This window comes from Eretmochelys imbricata, chromosome 3, assembly GCF_965152235.1.
Source record: "Eretmochelys imbricata isolate rEreImb1 chromosome 3, rEreImb1.hap1, whole genome shotgun sequence".
NCBI lineage: Eukaryota > Metazoa > Chordata > Testudines > Cheloniidae > Eretmochelys > Eretmochelys imbricata.
Genome location: NC_135574.1, coordinates 130,249,766 through 130,267,268, shown reverse-complemented (window position 1 = coordinate 130,267,268; position 17,503 = coordinate 130,249,766). Strand labels below are relative to the sequence as shown.

General features: G+C 44.8%; 1 protein-coding gene across 1 annotated transcript in view; it reads right to left on the bottom strand.

The window, feature by feature from the left end:
- Window positions 1-258: 258 nt before the first annotated feature.
- The window catches only part of PGBD5 (piggyBac transposable element derived 5), a 93,144-nt gene continuing 75,899 nt past the window's right edge, over window positions 259-17,503 (bottom strand). The window contains exons 6-8 of the mRNA XM_077811832.1: window positions 12,690-12,887; window positions 3,923-4,028; window positions 259-454 (exon numbers count right to left, since the gene is read on the bottom strand). Coding sequence (XP_077667958.1) covers window positions 259-454; window positions 3,923-4,028; window positions 12,690-12,887 — 500 coding nt within the window. The remainder of the gene's footprint in view (window positions 455-3,922; window positions 4,029-12,689; window positions 12,888-17,503) is intronic.

The following is a 17,503-nucleotide window of genomic DNA, read 5'->3' as shown; positions in this document are numbered from 1 at the left end:
TTTTGGATGGACAGGTACTCGCAGAGCATTCACAGATGCAGTTGTGTGTTGACTTTTCCTGTGCCTCTCTCTGTAGGACACTCAACAGCCAGCTGCTACTTTTAACAACGTCTCCACCCCTCTACTGGCATCACTGTCATTTTCCTATAGGGAGCGGCATTGGTGATGTCATGACATTCCCTGCTTTGACATTCCAGAGATGTGGTCTCCTCTTCTGCTCCCCCTCCACCCCAGTCCTAAGCCACAAGGAATAATGCATCAATGAGAAGGTGAGGTGTCCTCCAAGCCCAGCAGCTCCTTTATAAGTCTCTCACCAAACTGTGCCCGGCTGTACCTTTTCACGTGATAGGCATCTGACATTTTGTATAGGATGTAGGCATTGTTTATGGCAATGCTGATGGTAAACCAGAACACTTGTTGCCAGGTCTTGTTTGGTTTATGAGAAATGAAATACCTATGAAAGGGGGAGAGAGGGAAAAGATAATCAACATTCAAACCCTTCTACGTGTGTCCTGCTGAGAGGCAAAAAAAGTGACCTCAGACATTCTGCAGGCCCAGGAGCTCTCATTGGGACACTATGCCAGCTGTTCATTGTTACTGTCTTAAGGGACATGTTCAACAATATGTTTGATAACTCTTTGTTGTAGTAGTTATGAGAGAGTCTCTAGTCTCCCTTTTTGGTGCAATGTTCGGTTGTCTGTCTTGCATTTTTCTGCCCTCATCAGAAAGTCCTACTCCAAGGTTGCCGATAGATCACATCATCAGGGCAAAAATGCACAATGGAAAAGGATGGAAAAGGCCTGTTTTGGTCACCTAGCAGTGCAGGATTGGTCACTTCAGTACCTTCAGTCTCCATCCAGTTTTCAGTGTGCCAAGTGGCGGAGCTTCCACCACTTCCCTTGGCAACCTATGCTGTAGCCAAATATATCTCACTTGCAGGAAACTTTTCCTGAGATTTAGCCTAAATTTTCCCTCAGTTAACTTCATACCATCAATCCTACTTCATTCCCTCGTACCACCCCAAATACTCATACACTGATGTTCACATCCTTCCCAGGCTTGTAGACTTGTGATTCCCACCCCATTATTCATTGGCTTGCCAATTTGTATTAACGAATCCGGTTAATCCCTCTGTCCCAATGATTTCTCTTCTCTAAACTTCCTCCAGTTGCTCAATATCTTTCTGGCAATGAGATGCCCAAAATGGAGTCCACTATTGCAGTAATATACAATATGGCAATATAATAGTTTGCCCCTCTCTCCCAAACGAGTTCCCCAAATAGTGCTCAGCAGGCAGCTCTTCCCCTTACAGTACTCCACAATGAGGCATTTGGTCTAGATCCTCAAAGATATTTAGGTGCCGAACTCCCACTGAAATCAGTGGGAGTTAAGCACCTCAGTACCTGCTGTACTAACTCCCAGAGAAAGTGGGTAATGCTCTAAGAGCCGTGTTCTGGTTACAGTTTTCAAAACTGCTTCAGGTTCAGCACCAAATCACAACCAGGTCCACCAGCTAAAACAGCAAAAGCCAGAGGTCCAGATTTGCTGTACAGCACCAGCTGCTGTGAGCCTGGGGAAAGCTTATGGCTTAGTAAGCATTCTTTTCTTTGTTGAACCAAACCATGATGCAATTTGAATTTATCCAGAACCCATTTCCTTTGTTTTAAAAATGGCACATTTAATGACTTCCTGTCTGAGAATCTGCATGTGTATTTGGAAGCAATAGACCTTAGGGATGGGGGAGGGCCCAGTCAGTCACCTTGCGCATTGTCGTCTTTGTGCAGAACTGTTTCCTTAACCCTTATATTACTGAGACCTAATGCTAGGCTGGCGGTTGTATACAGGGATTAGGGGTGAGCTCCACAAAGGGACTTGGGTATTGCAACATTGAACACTATGGCATCTAACTTCTGGGCACCTAGAAAATCAGTGGAACAACCCTGTGATCTGCAAAACTGAGTTAAGCGCCTAGGCTCCCTATAAAAGGAATGGGGAAAGACTGGTGCCTAAGAATGTGATCCACAAAGCCAGCATGCTAGGTGGGGAATAGCCTAAGCTAGCCATTGGGAGATGCATGCTAAGGGGTGTGTGCTAAGCCTCAGGCAGAGGAGGGAATTGAATGTGGGGGTCTGATCTCCCAGGGGCATATTCTAACTACTGAACTAAAAGTTACAAGCTCACCGCCTCTTTCTTTGGCTGGATTTTGAACGGGACCCAATCCAATCGTGCTCAGAGGCTACCTATCCGATCAGATCTCTCACATGACTTAGATGGCTGAACACTTGTCTTTCCCTGATTTGTGACTTACTCTAGGGCTTAGGCAGATGCCTAGAGGGAGGTACCGGCCTGCTGCCCAGAGGCAGAAACTTAGGCGCCAATTGAGTTTAGGCATCTACAAGGTTCAGTGGAAGTTTTGTGGATGGCAGTGGACCCAAGACTGGGACTTAGCCAGCTCAACCTGCGACTTAAGCACCTAACGCCTTTCATGGATCCCAACCCATGTATAGATGTAATAAAATATAGCTCATAAAATGGCTGCCATAACTGTGCTTCATTGAATGCTATCTGCCAAAATACACCTGTGATCCAGTGTATGACCAGAAAGGAAATACACGGAAATGTCTATTTAGGGTCATCATCCAAGCTGAGCAAAAAGCACTAACCAAACCGCCTAAATCGTGAAAAGTTTATTTTTAAAGAAGTCTCACGTAGTCATTCAGCCTTAGCAAAATGGTCATGTAAATTTGCCAAGTGAGGCACAAAACCTACTCACATATTCTTGCCATTAGGATTATCGGGGCAAAAAAAATTTTGCGAACCCACAGGAACACAGCTACTTGTCCATGGCAAGAAAGCTTGTGTACAGCTGATTAAGGTGCTCTTAGTAGCACAGGTAAGGAACAGGGTTTTTTAATGGCCTTTTAGGCAAATAATATCCCTTAAAAATCAAGGATACAAAAACAACCCCAGATAGGCAAGGAGGAAATTAAGAATCTGTGAAAGGACCTGCCCAGCTCCAGGGAAAGTGCAGAGGCTGCTAATTATGGAGAGTCCTGCAGCTGATGCTCACTAAGGGTAGACCTAGAGAAGGCAGCTATAGCAAAGAAACAGAATTTCTCTTGCTCTTGTAGTTATGACCTGGATCAAAGCTGCTGTAACTGGTGCCTGGGTGCAGCTGGATTATAGCACGGTGAAGCTGGTGACTGACAGGGTACTGGAAGGCAGTAGAAACACCTGGTAGTCTTAGGCTATGTCTACACTACCACTTATATCGCACATGGGTGTGAATATTCCACCCACTGGGCAACACAAGTTACACTGACCTAAGCGCTAGTGTCTCCCACCAACATAGCTTCTGCTGCTTGCGGAGGTGGTTTTATTACGCCAACAGGAGAACTCTCTCCCGTGAGCACTGAGTGTTCACCAGACGCGCTGGTTTGGCCCTAAACCCAAACTTTAGCCTAAACCTAATGTGGATCCACCACCACCTTGGTTCTTCTCTCTCAAATGGCTCTCTAGCTATGTCATTTAAATACTCCAAGGATGCAATTCTCATGGTGTTTTGCCTGACGAATGGACAGACAGGAGTATTGCAGTGCTGTTTTGGATCTGGTCCAGCTTTGCTGAATTATGCAAGATGGGAAGCGGGGAGGAAAGGATATTCTGAGTTTAATCAGTACTGTTGTTCATATCTAACTCCTACACAAATTCCCAAGATAATGGTCAGCAGTGCAGCTTGCTCCCCCTAGGAAAATCATATGCAAAGAAATAGAGCCTGCTTCCACTTGTTCTGAAGTCTGAGAGTTTTGCCATTGAATTTAATGAGGGCAGGATCGTGCTCCTAGTCTCTCCTCAAAATCCAAGAAAGGTTCAAATGTCCCAGTAACAGGGGATTCACCCACACACCATCCCACCCACTTACTTGCTGTATTTGTCGTCATATTTGCAGATATAGCTAAGATGAGCAGCAAAAGCTTCTACTGCCAACGGGCATGGGATCTCGCCACTTTTTCTCTTAATTATAACTCCTGCATCAATTAAAAAAAAACAAAACACAGCCATTGAGTCTTAACTGTTGTGTTAGCATCAGTGTTACCCCCTATAATAGACTGTCTGAAAAGGGGATTTGAGACCAGCTACTTAGTCTGCCAGCACTAGCAAGAACCTTCTATGCCGAAAATAAACCTTGTTGATCCTGAATTTGCTTTCCTTCTCCCACCCCTCTTCTCAGTCCAACTGGCACCTGGAAGATGGTATCATATACCTTGCTAGTAGTGTGCAGGCCAAAGCAGCTGTGTGGAAGATGCAAGAGAGGTTGGTTTTTTAAAAAAAAAAATGGTCAAAACACAAACTTGAACTCTTTCCAGAGCTCCAACTATGGGCCCTTCATGGTGGGGCACCTGTTGGTCAGATTTCCTGTGGTGGTGATTGCTTCTTGATGCACCATTATCTTGTTGACGTGCTAAATCCGAACTTGCAAAAGTTCAGCTTTGATTCACTGGGACAGAATGCTGTGGGTTTGGATTCTGGTGTGTACTGTTTTTCTAGCCCTTCTTCATGGACTGTGACGCTAGCAAGTACTGAAGAGCAATGGTTACCATGGGATGTGATGATCACCTCTGTTGCAGTTGTAAGCCTTAAGGTAGTGGGGTCTACAGGGAGCACTGCAAGTCAAGCAGCTGGTGCCAGAGACAGCTGCAAACTGTCTTAGGCTGGTGTTATATGCTGCAGACACCACCTGCTCACCATGATTCATCCTTAGGGTGAGACACTTCCCCTCTTCCCAGCTGTACTGCCTCCACACTGTCTTTGCTACTGCATTTGTATCCAGATCTCTCTCACTCCTGCAAGGAAACTGATGAGACCAGTGGTCTGGAGAAGGGAAAGGTTCATGAAGCATGGTTAGAAGTTCAGTCCAGGCCTGCCTGGTGTGATGGGGTGAAGAGTCAGAGAAGCATTTGTAATTAATTTCCAGGTGTCTTGTATGAAGTTTCTGCCGGAGGCACTTGTCTGTGCTCTGTTACCACCCCGTGCCCAAGGAAATGGGACTTGTGCTCATTTTGTAAATAAACCATACTAAAAAAATCATGAACTCCACATCACTGAGTTCTGCTTCAAACAGGGACACTGACACACCTGTTGCTGCTCAGCAAAGGGGCAATACCATTTGCCAGGCAGCAGTAGGTTTGGGGGCCTCAAAGGTCATTTTCCTGTTCGGAGCAGAAATCTGACACAGAGTCTGGTATTTTCTCCATATACATTTAGGGTGGGATCCACAGAGGGACTAGGGTGTTGCAATCCTCAGCATCATGGCACCTAGAAAAAAATCACAGGAACACCACCATGCTCCACAAAGCTGAGGTAGGCGCTTTATCTCTCCCCATTCATTACGCAGGGAGCCTAGGCACCTAAGAATGTGATCCACAAAAGCCAGCATGCTAGGTGGGGTGCAGCCTAAGTTAGCTAATGGGAGATAACAACAAGGGCTGGGTGCGAATCCCCACCCCTCTCTTGGAGATAGGGGCCTGTATATGGACTGCAAGGAGCTGCCTAACTCTGCTTCGGGATCCATGAACGGTAACCAGCCACCTCAAGTCAGGTGGCTTAGGCACCTAACTAATTTCTTGTGAGAATGAGGTAGGCGCCTGCCTCACTCTACACACAACACCCAGTGGTGGTAATGCAACCACCTACCCCGTAATCTTTAGCCCAGTGGTTAGAGCAGAGATGTGAGGAAAACCCAGGTTCAATTCCCCACTCCCTGCCAGAGGAGGAGAGAGGATTTGAACAGGGGTTTCCTGCCTCTCAGGAGCATTTGTTAACTACTGGCCTATTTGAACACGGGGCTCCCCCAATCTCAACCTGTTAAGGCTGTTTCACTGTGACTAAAGAATGATTAGAGCGAGGGAATGGGGCCTGGGGTCTCCTGCCTCCCAGGTGGATGCCTTAACCACTAGACTACACAACCATTCCCCCTCTTGTGTTCTCTCTGGCCCAATGATCGTTCCACTCTGGATAAATACTTAAATAGTCGTGGGGCCAGAGAGTGAGAGCCTGGGTGTGAGTGAGGGAATGACTCCGTAGCCCTTTGCTTAGGGTACCCACCGGGGAGGTGGGGCTTCAAAGCCTGAGCCATAACTTCCAAGCACTATCTACACAGCTATTACTACAGTGCTATTGTGAGCTTCACTAGTACGGTCACTCTGGGCTGGGAGGCTCACTGCTGTGGGCTGCGTAGATATAACCCCAGCGACTCCAGGGACTAATGTCATCAGGCAGCTTTTTTCAGTTTTCACTCAGGCCGGACTAGCCCCTATGTTGACTGGCTGTTTGTTCCATCTCCCTCCCTCCCAGTCATGTCACCCTCACACCACCTTGCCTCCATCCTCCCCTTCTTCCTGCCTTCTCCCTGTCTTTGTCTTTCTGTTTAAATGTATCCCCTCCTAACTAAAACCCTCCTAAGGACCCACTTTTAAATCAAGATAGGATGTTTTGCTAAAAGCTCTGCTCTAGGAATGATTGTGGGGAAGTTCTCTGGCCTGTGCTATACAGAAAGTCAGACTGGATGATCACAATGCTCCCTTCTGGCCTTGGAATCTATGAATCGCTCCTTGGGGGGAAAACTGTGGCACTAACATGCTGTTTGCAAACCATCATTCTATTCTCTCTGCAGGTGTTTTCTATTCTTTTCCCTTAGGCTTTGTCTGTCTGGTGTATTGAAACTGTAAACTCTTCGAAGCAGGGACTGTCTCTCTCACTCTGTACGGTGCCTAGCACAATGGAACCCTGTTCTTCACTGTGTCCTAGGCACTATCCTAATTCCTCCTGGAAGGCAGCTCAGCTTGGCTGAAGTTACTGAGACACATAGGATTAAGGTGCCTTGTGTTTGGTCCCACTTTTAGTCACTGTCTCATTTTGGATGAGATCCCAGAATCCTCCTGGCTCTCTGGTCTTTCCTGAATCTTCTAAACCATTAAATTACTTCATAAGACATCAAGATCAAAATTGTTACTCATGTTTTGATTACAGGCTTGAGAATTAAATTCCTTTGGTTAGAAGTCCAATTCCCTCCATTATCTTTGACAAGTCCCTTATGACACCCTACTTGGCAGGCCCTGTTTTGAATGTAAGACTCACAGCACATACTAGGTGTCATATTTATGACTGATCCATATGACTATTTATTTGAAGTCTTTGAGTGACAGATTTTAATGAGTCCCAAATGTTGTTAGAGCAGAGTATGAGGCATAATAAGTGTAAATATAACATGGGGGACAAGGGGGGAAAAATCCTTAAAGCTGACAAAACCAATATTTCTTATTGCCCTCAACATACCCAGTAAGGGTATTTTAATTTTCTTTGATGGAATAGTCCTTAAAGATCTGACTGACTGTGTGAAGAGAAGATTGTCTTTCCCCTAGTAGGTCTGGACAGTATAAGATCTGTTTAGTGCAGGTGTTTTTGGTGAAACTTTTTTTGGATTTTAGAATTTCCTTTGATTCACCTTCCACCATTCACTTCCAGTAAAAATGTGTGATTACAGCTACATGGGCACCATGTACTCAATCTTATTTTCCATTATAGACTGTTTAAGTGTTTCTATTTCTGGAATGTGAATAGGTTTATCTTCTAGCACAGAGGTGGGCAAACGTTTTAGGCTGAGGGCCACATCTGGGTGGGGAAATTGTATGCAGGGCCGGGGCAGGGGGTTGGGATTTGGGAGGGGTGCGGTGTACAGGAATGGGCTCAGGGCAAGAGATTGGGGCAGAGAAGGGGTGCGGGTTGTATGAGGGGACTCAGGGAAGGGGGTTGGGGTGCAGGAGGGGTGCGAGGTGCAGGCAGGGGGCTCAGGGCAGGGAGTTGGGGGGAGGGGTGCAGGAGGGATTCGGGCTCCGGCCCGACACCGCTTACCTAAAGTGGCTCCAGGGTGGCAGCCTGCCCTGGCCCCATGCCACGCCGCTCTGGGAAGCAGCTGGCACCACGTCCCTGCGTGGCCCCTGGGTGCGGGGAGCACAGGGCTCTGTGCGCTGCCCTTGCTGCACCGCCAGGTACCTCCCCCGAAGTGCCTATTGGCCACGGTTCCCTGTTTCCGTCCAATGGGAGCTGCGGGGATGGGGGGGCGGTGCCTGGATGCAAGGACAATGCACGTAGCCCTCTGCCCCCCCGCGCCACGGTGCCAGCCGCTTCTGAGAGCAGCACGGGGCCTGCGGCACCACAGGGGACAATCCCACGGGTTGGATCCAAAGTCCTGAGGGGCTGGATCCGGCCCACAGGCCGTAATTTGCCCACCCCTGTTCTAGCACTTCACAAGCTTGGTTCAAACCATTGGTAGGAGGGAGTCTAGCAAAGTTCCCCAGAAGGAGGCTGGGGTGGCACAAATTGCTCAAAACTTTGGTATTGCCTTGGAAATCCCTCTGGTCAACAATGCTCCAGTAGATAGCCCTGGCTGGGAGGTGGCATGGCCAGGATACATGATGTGCTCAGTCAGCAGACCCTCATAAGGTGTCTTTGCTAACAGGGCTCCTATGTAGCCCTTCCCCTGGTGGAGCTCCCAGGGAAGTACTGTGTTGCAAACCCTGCTTGATCTTTCCTGGGTTGTGGAGAGAGGTGGGCAGTGCTGTTAACTCTTGTGATTTTTTTTTTTTTTTTGAAATCGCAACTCTTATGATCGTGTATGTGGTGGTTTTCCCTTAATGCTCCAGCTCCTGGCATCATGTGATTGTGAGAATCTCAGCTTTTATTGGAAGGGGAGGGGGGAAAGTGAGCCACAGTTACAGAGAAGCTTGAAAATGTGACCCAAGCGCATGCTAAAGCTTCAGCCACCAGAAGGCAAATAAAACCACCCAAAATGTTGGGTTTTTTTGTTTTTAAACTATGACTTTAAGCCAATCCCTGACTCGTGATTTTTGAACAGTAGGGTTGGTAATCCTAGGAGCAGCTTTCATCTTCTGGGGCTGCTGTTGGGGTGCGTGCACCAAGAGGGGTGAACAGAGCACTGCAGGTTCGAAGTTCTGTACGGATATCATCTAATAAATCCTCAAAGTCCCATGGTGTAAGGCAATGCGTAGACCTGAATTTCCATAGTTTTAAAAGGTCTGAAGTATAATTCTACTGCAACGCCTTCCCCCACCAGACCCATCAGTGAATTCTCGTGAAGGGCATTGGGAAGTTTAGGGCCAAAATCCTCAACTAGTGTAAATTGCTGAAGTCATTCAGTTTGTTTTACAATAAATTATTCTGCTTCCCTCCAGACTTTCAGGTTCTGGCCCTTTTATGAGCTAAACATTTCAGAGAACTAATTCAACGTAAGTAGCGAGGGCTGCTCCTCCGCACAGCACCCTCTGGGCCCAGAGCTGAGCAGGGAAGAGCCTACTTTGGGGGCACTAGTACCCATGCAGTGACTTTTTCCTCCTCTGTCCACTCCCATTTGTGTGGCATTTGGGAAAGGAGGGAAGACACTGCAAGAGGGAGCCAGCCAAAGACTCATGCCAACAGGAGAAGCTGTTAGAAGGAGCCGCACAGTGAGTGCTGGGCTACTTCCACAGTTTTGACGCTGGTCGTTCTCTGCCCTGCACTGATTGGCTGTTTGCCCCAACCTCTCCTGCCCCCTCCTATGGTCTGGTCACCTCAGCCTTACTCCATCTGCCTTCCACGTTCCTCAATTTCATCTCCCCTGCCCCTTCCCCCTCTCTTCAATGACTCCTCTCTTTATCTAGCTGTTTAGTTAACCCCCCAAAGTTACACCCATAATCACCACCTCTCCCCCCACACAAATTGTGGCACTAACATGTCATTTGCACCCCATCACTCTGTTCCCTCTGTTTTGTGTTCCATCCCTTTCCCCCGCTGTTTGTCTGTCTGGTCTATTTAGGTTGTACGCTCTCCAGAGCTGGGACTGTTTAGTACATAGGCATGACCATAATACAGACAGTAAATTTTTAAACTTCTCCCCTTAAACTACTTGTTTAAGAAAACAGAATTTTGTTTTGTGTCTTAATGTGGAGACAACACTTAATGTTTGATAGCAGATTACACAAGTTACTTATTTGTGCAGTACTGTAAATGAAAGGCTTTCAGTCTTTAGCATTCATGAGGATGATTTCTGACAAACTGGTTCAAAACTTTCATAATTCACATGCTACATCTAAAAATGGGATTCATAGATTGGTTTTGACGAGCATTTCTCTGCAATGCCTCTCCACAGACTTGAGTGGAGTTTGTAGTCAGGACACAGGTGAGATTCCCTTTCTCTGTTTTTATTTTATGTAAAGTAAGTAACTAGGTCATTACTTGTTGCCTCCACCTTTGCTGAAATCCTCATCCATGTCTCAACTCGCTCTTGTCCTCACTATAGCAACTTCCTTCTCATGTCCCCCTGGGTGTAGTAAGCTGCTGCCTACTTTTACAGGCAAAAAGCTGTGACACCATGGCTCCATTCTCAGACTGTTCCACTGGCCCCCATTCACCTCATGCTTCAGTTCAAAGCTGCCTTCCATTTACTTATTCCAGTCTACATCACTGACTTGTCTCTCCCTTCTTCCTTCCCCACTCAATCCACGTGCTCACCAATGGCTTTGCTACAGTCTTGCCACACTTTGTGTGAAAGACTTCTCTTCTGTGCTCCTGACATTGGGAAGAGACTTCTTGGGCCACATCCTTAGTGGCATAAACTGGCATTGCTCCGTTCACTTCAACTGAGAGATGCCAATTTACACCACCTGACAATCTGACCCCTCTACCAGTCTCACTGTCTCTCTCCTTTTTCAAATCTCAACTGAAGCCTTTATCTTTCCTCCCTAGTCTATATCTCACATTTTCTCTCAATCTGCTACAATTCGTTTAATGTTCTTTATTAAGAACCCCTGTGAAGCATTTTGGTGAATATGTACTTCAAAGGTCTTGCATACCATACAGGCTAAACTTTGTAAACCGTGATCATGTTCTGTAAATGTAATTACATGAGTTTATACTGGCTGAGGTTCTGGCCTCATCTATGTACCAGTGTGAGACTTTACAATGAGATGGGTCCTAAACATGTGCAGATTTTCACACCTATGCATAAAATTTGTTGCCTGTGTCTGCTCTGCTTCTGCTAAAGGGACATTCAACCAGTTTATTTGTAAAGGTGGTGGTGACTGTTAAGCTTTATAAATAGATTTTTCTTTTCTGAAACTTGTTTTTAGTAACTGTAGCCGAAGACAGCAGCTTTGTGCTAGTGCATGAGAACCAGGTGATGCTCATTGACTTGACTTTGGTTTAATTACTCCAGTTGCATAGTCCAAATATGCAAAAAGCAAAGATAATGATGATCATAAATTAGCTTGTTGAACTTAATTCAATTTAAATGTAAGGTCTTGTTAGAAAGGCTCTAATTCTGTACTGAGGGTGTCTTGGAGTCTGAGTCTGTAAATATACAGTAACTTTATTTAATTCCATGGGTTTCAATCGAACTACTCATGTGTAACTTCTTTCTCATGTGTGTTTTTAGAATCAGGCCCTAAGACACCAATCCTTTCAAGTTATCTGCTTCTCTTTTTAGTTAAATAAATGTTCTCTTGTGACATATAATAGCATTCAAAGTAGTTACCAGTTCCCTAGCTCATTGTATAAAGGTTAGGATGTGTGGTGAGTTCTGATAAATGAACCCCCAATTCCTGTGAGATTTAGCCTTATGATGTGGCCATGCAACACTTAACTACTGTGACTGGCACCTGAATACCCTAAATTCTGTGCAAGTTTTTGAGAATGTGGGTTAAGCACCAAGTTACCTTTTGTAAGCAGTAGCACCTTAAATTTGTAAATATTTAACATTCTTTCAACTATAATTTTGCTTTTTGTATTTTACTCACTTTGGGCAATAGAACTACAAGAGACTTTAAATGGATGAACTACTCTTTAAAAATGTCCTTTCATGTTGGATTTTGTAAATATTTTTTCAAAACCTATACTATGCCTAAAGATCTTTGAGTCCCTTAAAAAACCCTTCCCCTATTAAGATCAATTTCAGCTGAGTCTTCAAGAAACTACTCACAAGCTAAACTACTCCCAAATATATCTTTGGCTGTTCTGGTTTTCTTTTTAGCAGCTGCACCATCAGTTGAGTATGCGATGGGAAGACTCTTGACAAAAGCCATTTGTATGTGACAAATGGCTTTTAAATCCATAGGAGAAACTAACTGTAGAATCTGGTCCAAGAGTTTTAATACTTGGTATGGTTCTTATTGGTCCAAAATATTTTATGCATTTAGGAGTTACTCTTTACAAAGACTTATCATGCAATTATCCCACGAGACACCTTGTTACATATAGTATTTTAACCTCCGTTACAACTCTCTACACCAGCACAGGTCAGCTGGGATATGTATAACACCAAAAAGGAACAGCTCTCTACTGTGCCAGCTAAAGGAGTAACTATTGGCTGGTAGCATTAGTAAGCTTTTTTAACCTTTATGCAGAGAAGACATCAGTTGCAGACAGAACACTTTTAGCCAGGGCTAGTGTAGATTAACTAGTACTTTACGGACAAGAGCAAACACAATGGAAATAAACTGTAGCATTAATGATCACCTAGGATAATTATCAAGCTTCTTGTCTGGCGTTATCAAACTTACTAAGTGTCGTATCTTGCCTTGTCACCTATTTTGAAAAACTTGGTCACAGTACTTGTAGTGATACTGCTGACTGCTCACCTTGTTGAACTGGAGAATAGGCATTAGTGAGAAAACGAAAATGCCCTTTGTTGTACCAGCAGATCAGGGACATGTTTCCCTTCATCTTTATTCTGTATTGCCCTCTGGACTGAGGAGCATCTGGGTTATGCAGCATTGATGGAGGTAGGCCTGTGCAGTCACTTTTCCTGGAACTCAGCAACCCGCAGCAATAAATTTCTGCACATGAAAGAGAATAAATTCTCATCAGCACACAATCCTATAGGTTTAGACAGAAATGACAGTGGGGCTGTCTGACCTATTTGACTGGAGGAAGAACTGGTCCTAAAACTAAGCCAGTAGATACACAGGTTGGCCAATGGCCGAGGATTTCCCTGTGATATCCAGGACCACTCTTTCTTTTCAGGCTCCAGGAAGAAATGCATTCATACACAAGTCCAGAGAGCCGGTTCTCCAGGTGATTAATATGATACACAGGGGTTTAATTAAAACGAAACTAAAAGGGAGAATATAGACTGAGTAGCTGAACTTCCCAACAGTGAGATCTATTAAGTTGTGAAATCTCCTCCCAGGGAGGAGGTCACGTTGCTTGGGGCATTTAGCATTAGACTGGACAAAGTAGTGGAAGACGTGCTCTCTTCCATGTTTAACGATGCTGACAAATTGGAAAAAAGGCTCTGGCCTCCTTAAGTTGTCCGAAATGACCCCCATGGTGCCTTTAATCCTAGTGGCTGACAGCTTTTGGTGCTAGCACATGACAATTTCCTAGCAGTACAATCTTGTCAACGCTCATCAATTCTACCCTCCTTCAACCACGACAAAGGGACTAATGAGTAAATTCATATGTTGTGAAACCCAGACACACGTCTCACTCTAGCAATCAATGCAGCTACGTGAGAATAACCAAATCATTTAATGCGCATTAATAACAACAGTGCCTGACTTGTGTTGAGTATGTGATAAGAAAAATATCAGAGGGTTAAATCTTCCATTCATCTGATTAATGTAAAGAGCATATAGTAATAGAATTTCTTGCTATCAGAAGAGAGAAACTCTGCACAGGAAATTTAGTCAAAGAAATCCCCAAATCAAACAGCTGATTAACTGGATTAAAGGATCAAATCTAGCTTTGGTCAAGAGTCAAATCTTTCAGTATTGAGATACTCTATAATCTGAAGCAATGTCCTCTTCCTGATCTGAGCTTTACAAAATCCAGGAAATCTTAAATCCAAATCTCCTCACTGTCTCTCTAGGCTTTGTTTTGTCTATATGGAGGGAATCGGAGTACACACATCTGTGTGTATATTATACTTAGACTGATCCACTTAGGTTTGTGTATTCCACTTAAACTACAGCAGCCCAAAGCTGCTATTTCAGGTAAAACAAACTAGGTCTGTCAACTGAGAACACTGACCTAAATTTTAGAGTCTAATATCTACTTATTGAACTATCCTCCTTCAGCAAATAAAGAATATTAAAAATCAGATCACTTGATCAAGGGGAATAGAGGCTGTTACATACTATGCATGCATCCGATGAAGTGAGCTGTAGCTCACAAAAGCTTATGCTCAAATAAAGTGGTTAGTCTCTAAGGTGCCACAAGTCCTCCTTTTCTTTTTGCGGATACAGACTACTCTGCTGTACTCTGAAACCTGTCTTCTGCCTTTGTTCTGGTATTCCGTACGCTCTTTGGAGCAGTGGCAGTCTTTAATGGGGGGAGGGGGTTCTGTTTGTATAGCACCTAGTGCGGTGGGGTCCTGGTCCTTCACTAGGGCTCATAGGTGCTATGGTAATACAAAATAATCAACAGTGCTCATGAATTGATTGAAAGAGCAGCAAACAATTGGCAACTGGTTCTTGAGATTTCCCAAACAGTGCTTTATAAAACCAGAAAAACACAGGCTGGGAGTCCACAGAAATATAATTTTTTAAAAAAAATTACAGCTGTATTACATTTTTACATAAAAATATAATTGTTCCTGTTGCCCCAATAGTAAGAATGGAGCCGTGGCTCTTCGATTAGAAGACATGAGCTTTTTAAATGTCAGAATGGAAAACCAACACATCAACTTAGCTATCTGATTTTAGGGGAGGAGCTGTCTAACAGATCCTATGTGGTCTGCCAGTTCTGATCTCTCAACCACTGGACTTTCAAATAATAGAAATGGCTGGAAGGGATTTGAAGAGAGAGATCTCCGCACTGAGGTGGGACAAGGGTACATATGATATACATAAAATATGTGCTAAAAATCCTCTTGCTACCACCATCTCTGAAACTTTCTTTAACACGTCTGTGACCACCTAGGATTTTAGTTGTCACTATGTGCCATTGAGAGTGTCACTGCAGCAGCAGGATTAGAACGCTGATCCTCCTGCTCCAAAAGCACAATCCCTTAACCGAGAGAAGAATTTCCTTTAGCTGTTACAATATAGGATCTATTTTCAGAGTAACAGCCGTGTTAGTCTGTATTCACAAAAAGAAAAGGAGTACTTGTGGCACCTTAGAGACTAACCAATTTATTTGAGCATGAGCTTTCGATTTAGAACAACGCTTCCTCAGCTCTCGTCCCCTAACGTCCCTACTCTACTTGCGCTATATTGATGACATCTTCATCATCTGGACCCATGGAAAAGAAGCCCTTGAGGAATTCCACCATGATTTCAACAATTTCCATCCCACCATCAACCTCAGTCTGGTCCAGTCCACACAAGAGATCCACTTCCTGGACACTACAGTGCTAATAAACGATGGTCACATAAACACCACCCTATACCGGAAACCTACTGACCGCTATTCCTACCTACATGCCTCCAGCTTTCACCCTGACCACACCACACGATCCATCGTCTACAGCCAAGCTCTGCGATACAACCGCATTTGCTCCAACCCCTCAGACAGAGACAGACACCTACAAGATCTCTATCAAGCATTCTTACAACTACAGTACCCACCTGCGGAAGTGAAGAAACAGACTGATAGAGCCAGAAGACTTCCCAGAAGTCACCTACTACAGGACAGGCCCAACAAAGAAAATAACAGAACGCCACTAGCCATCACCTTCAGCGCCCAACTAAAACCCCTCCAACGCATTATTAAGGATCTACAACCTATCCTGAAGGATGACCCAACACTCTCACAAATCTTGGGAGACAGGCCAGTCCTTGCCTACAGACAGCCCCCCAACCTGAAGCAAATACTCACCAGCAACCACATACCACACAACAGAACCACTAACCCAGGAACCTATCCTTGCAACAAAGCCCGTTGCCAACTGTGCCCACATATCTATTCAGGGGACACCATCACAGGGCCTAATAACATCAGCCACACTATCAGAGGCTCGTTCACCTGCACATCCACCAATGTGATATATGCCATCATGTGCCAGCAATGCCCCTCTGCCATGTACATTGGTCAAACTGGACAGTCTCTACGTAAAAGAATAAATGGACACAACTCAGATGTCAAGAATTATAACATTCATAAACCAGTTGGAGAACACATCAATCTCTCTGGTCACGTGATTACAGACATGAAAGTCGCTATTTTACAACAAAAAAAACTTCAAATCCAGACTCCAGCGAGAAACTGCTGAATTGGAATTCATTTGCAAATTGGATACAATTAACTTAGGCTTGAATAGAGACTAGGAGTGGCTTAGTCATTATGCAAGGTAGCCTATTTCCCCTTGTTTTTTCCTACCCCCACCCAGACATTCTTGTTAAACCCTGGATTTGTGCTGGAAATGGCCCACCTTGATTATCATACACAATGTAAGGAGAGTGGTCACTTTGGATAACCTATTACCAGCAGGAGAGTGGGGTGGGAGGAGGTATTTTTTCATGCTTTGTGTGTATATAATAAGATCTTCTAAACTTTCCACAGTATGCATCCGATGAAGTGAGCTGTAGCTCACGAAAGCTTATGCTCAAATAAATTGGTTAGTCTCTAAGGTGCCACAAGTCCTCCTTTTCTTTTTGCGAATATAGGGTCTATGACTCACTGAATGGCCATTTTAATTCTCTTCAGCAGAGGGCAGTAGTACACAGCCGCTCGAGCCAGTACATTACTGTTCTTAGGATTGCTGAGGTCTGAGGGAGGTAATTAAGTGCAGCCTTTTCTTAAGCTCACGTAAGCTTGCAAAAGACTCAAGCAGCTGTTTTGCTCTTTTCACAAGAGAATGGGAACCATCTTGCACATCTCTCAGGAAAAAATAATGAAGCACCTCCTTACATAACACAAAGTGGTGACAAATATGGTAGCTACAGATTTACTATCACCACTTGCAGAGGATGGCATATGTAATTTGTGAAGGTTTTTAAAAGCTGTAATTAAAACAACCAGTTGCTATGGTAATAGCAGCAATAAAAATTAAGCCCATCTGGCACAATGGTGTGGTCCAAAATTAATTAAATGCTTAACATGCTTTATTAAAGTCCAGAAGAAAATGAAGTTTTACAGAATTCAAAAGAAGTCTGATTGAATGGGCCCTAGTCCTGCTCTCATAAGTAGGGCCCTATCAATTTCCCAGCTGTGAAAAAACATGTCACAGATTGTGAAATAAGGCTTTCCCTGTGAAATCTGACCTCCCCCTTGCTGCAAGTCCCCGCCGGGCTGGGGAGGGACAGAACTTGTCCTTCCCCTGCATGGCCGCTCTCGGGAGTAGATCAGACCCACCTCCGAGTGCTTCCCCCTGCTACAGGGCAGCAGCTCTGGAGGTTCCTGCTGCTGAAAGTGCCCGAGCCAGGAGCCTCCTAACTGTGAGTCTCCACTGGCCCGGAGGAGGGGATGGGACTTGTCCTTCCCCTGCAGGGCTCCTGTGGGGGAGAAATGG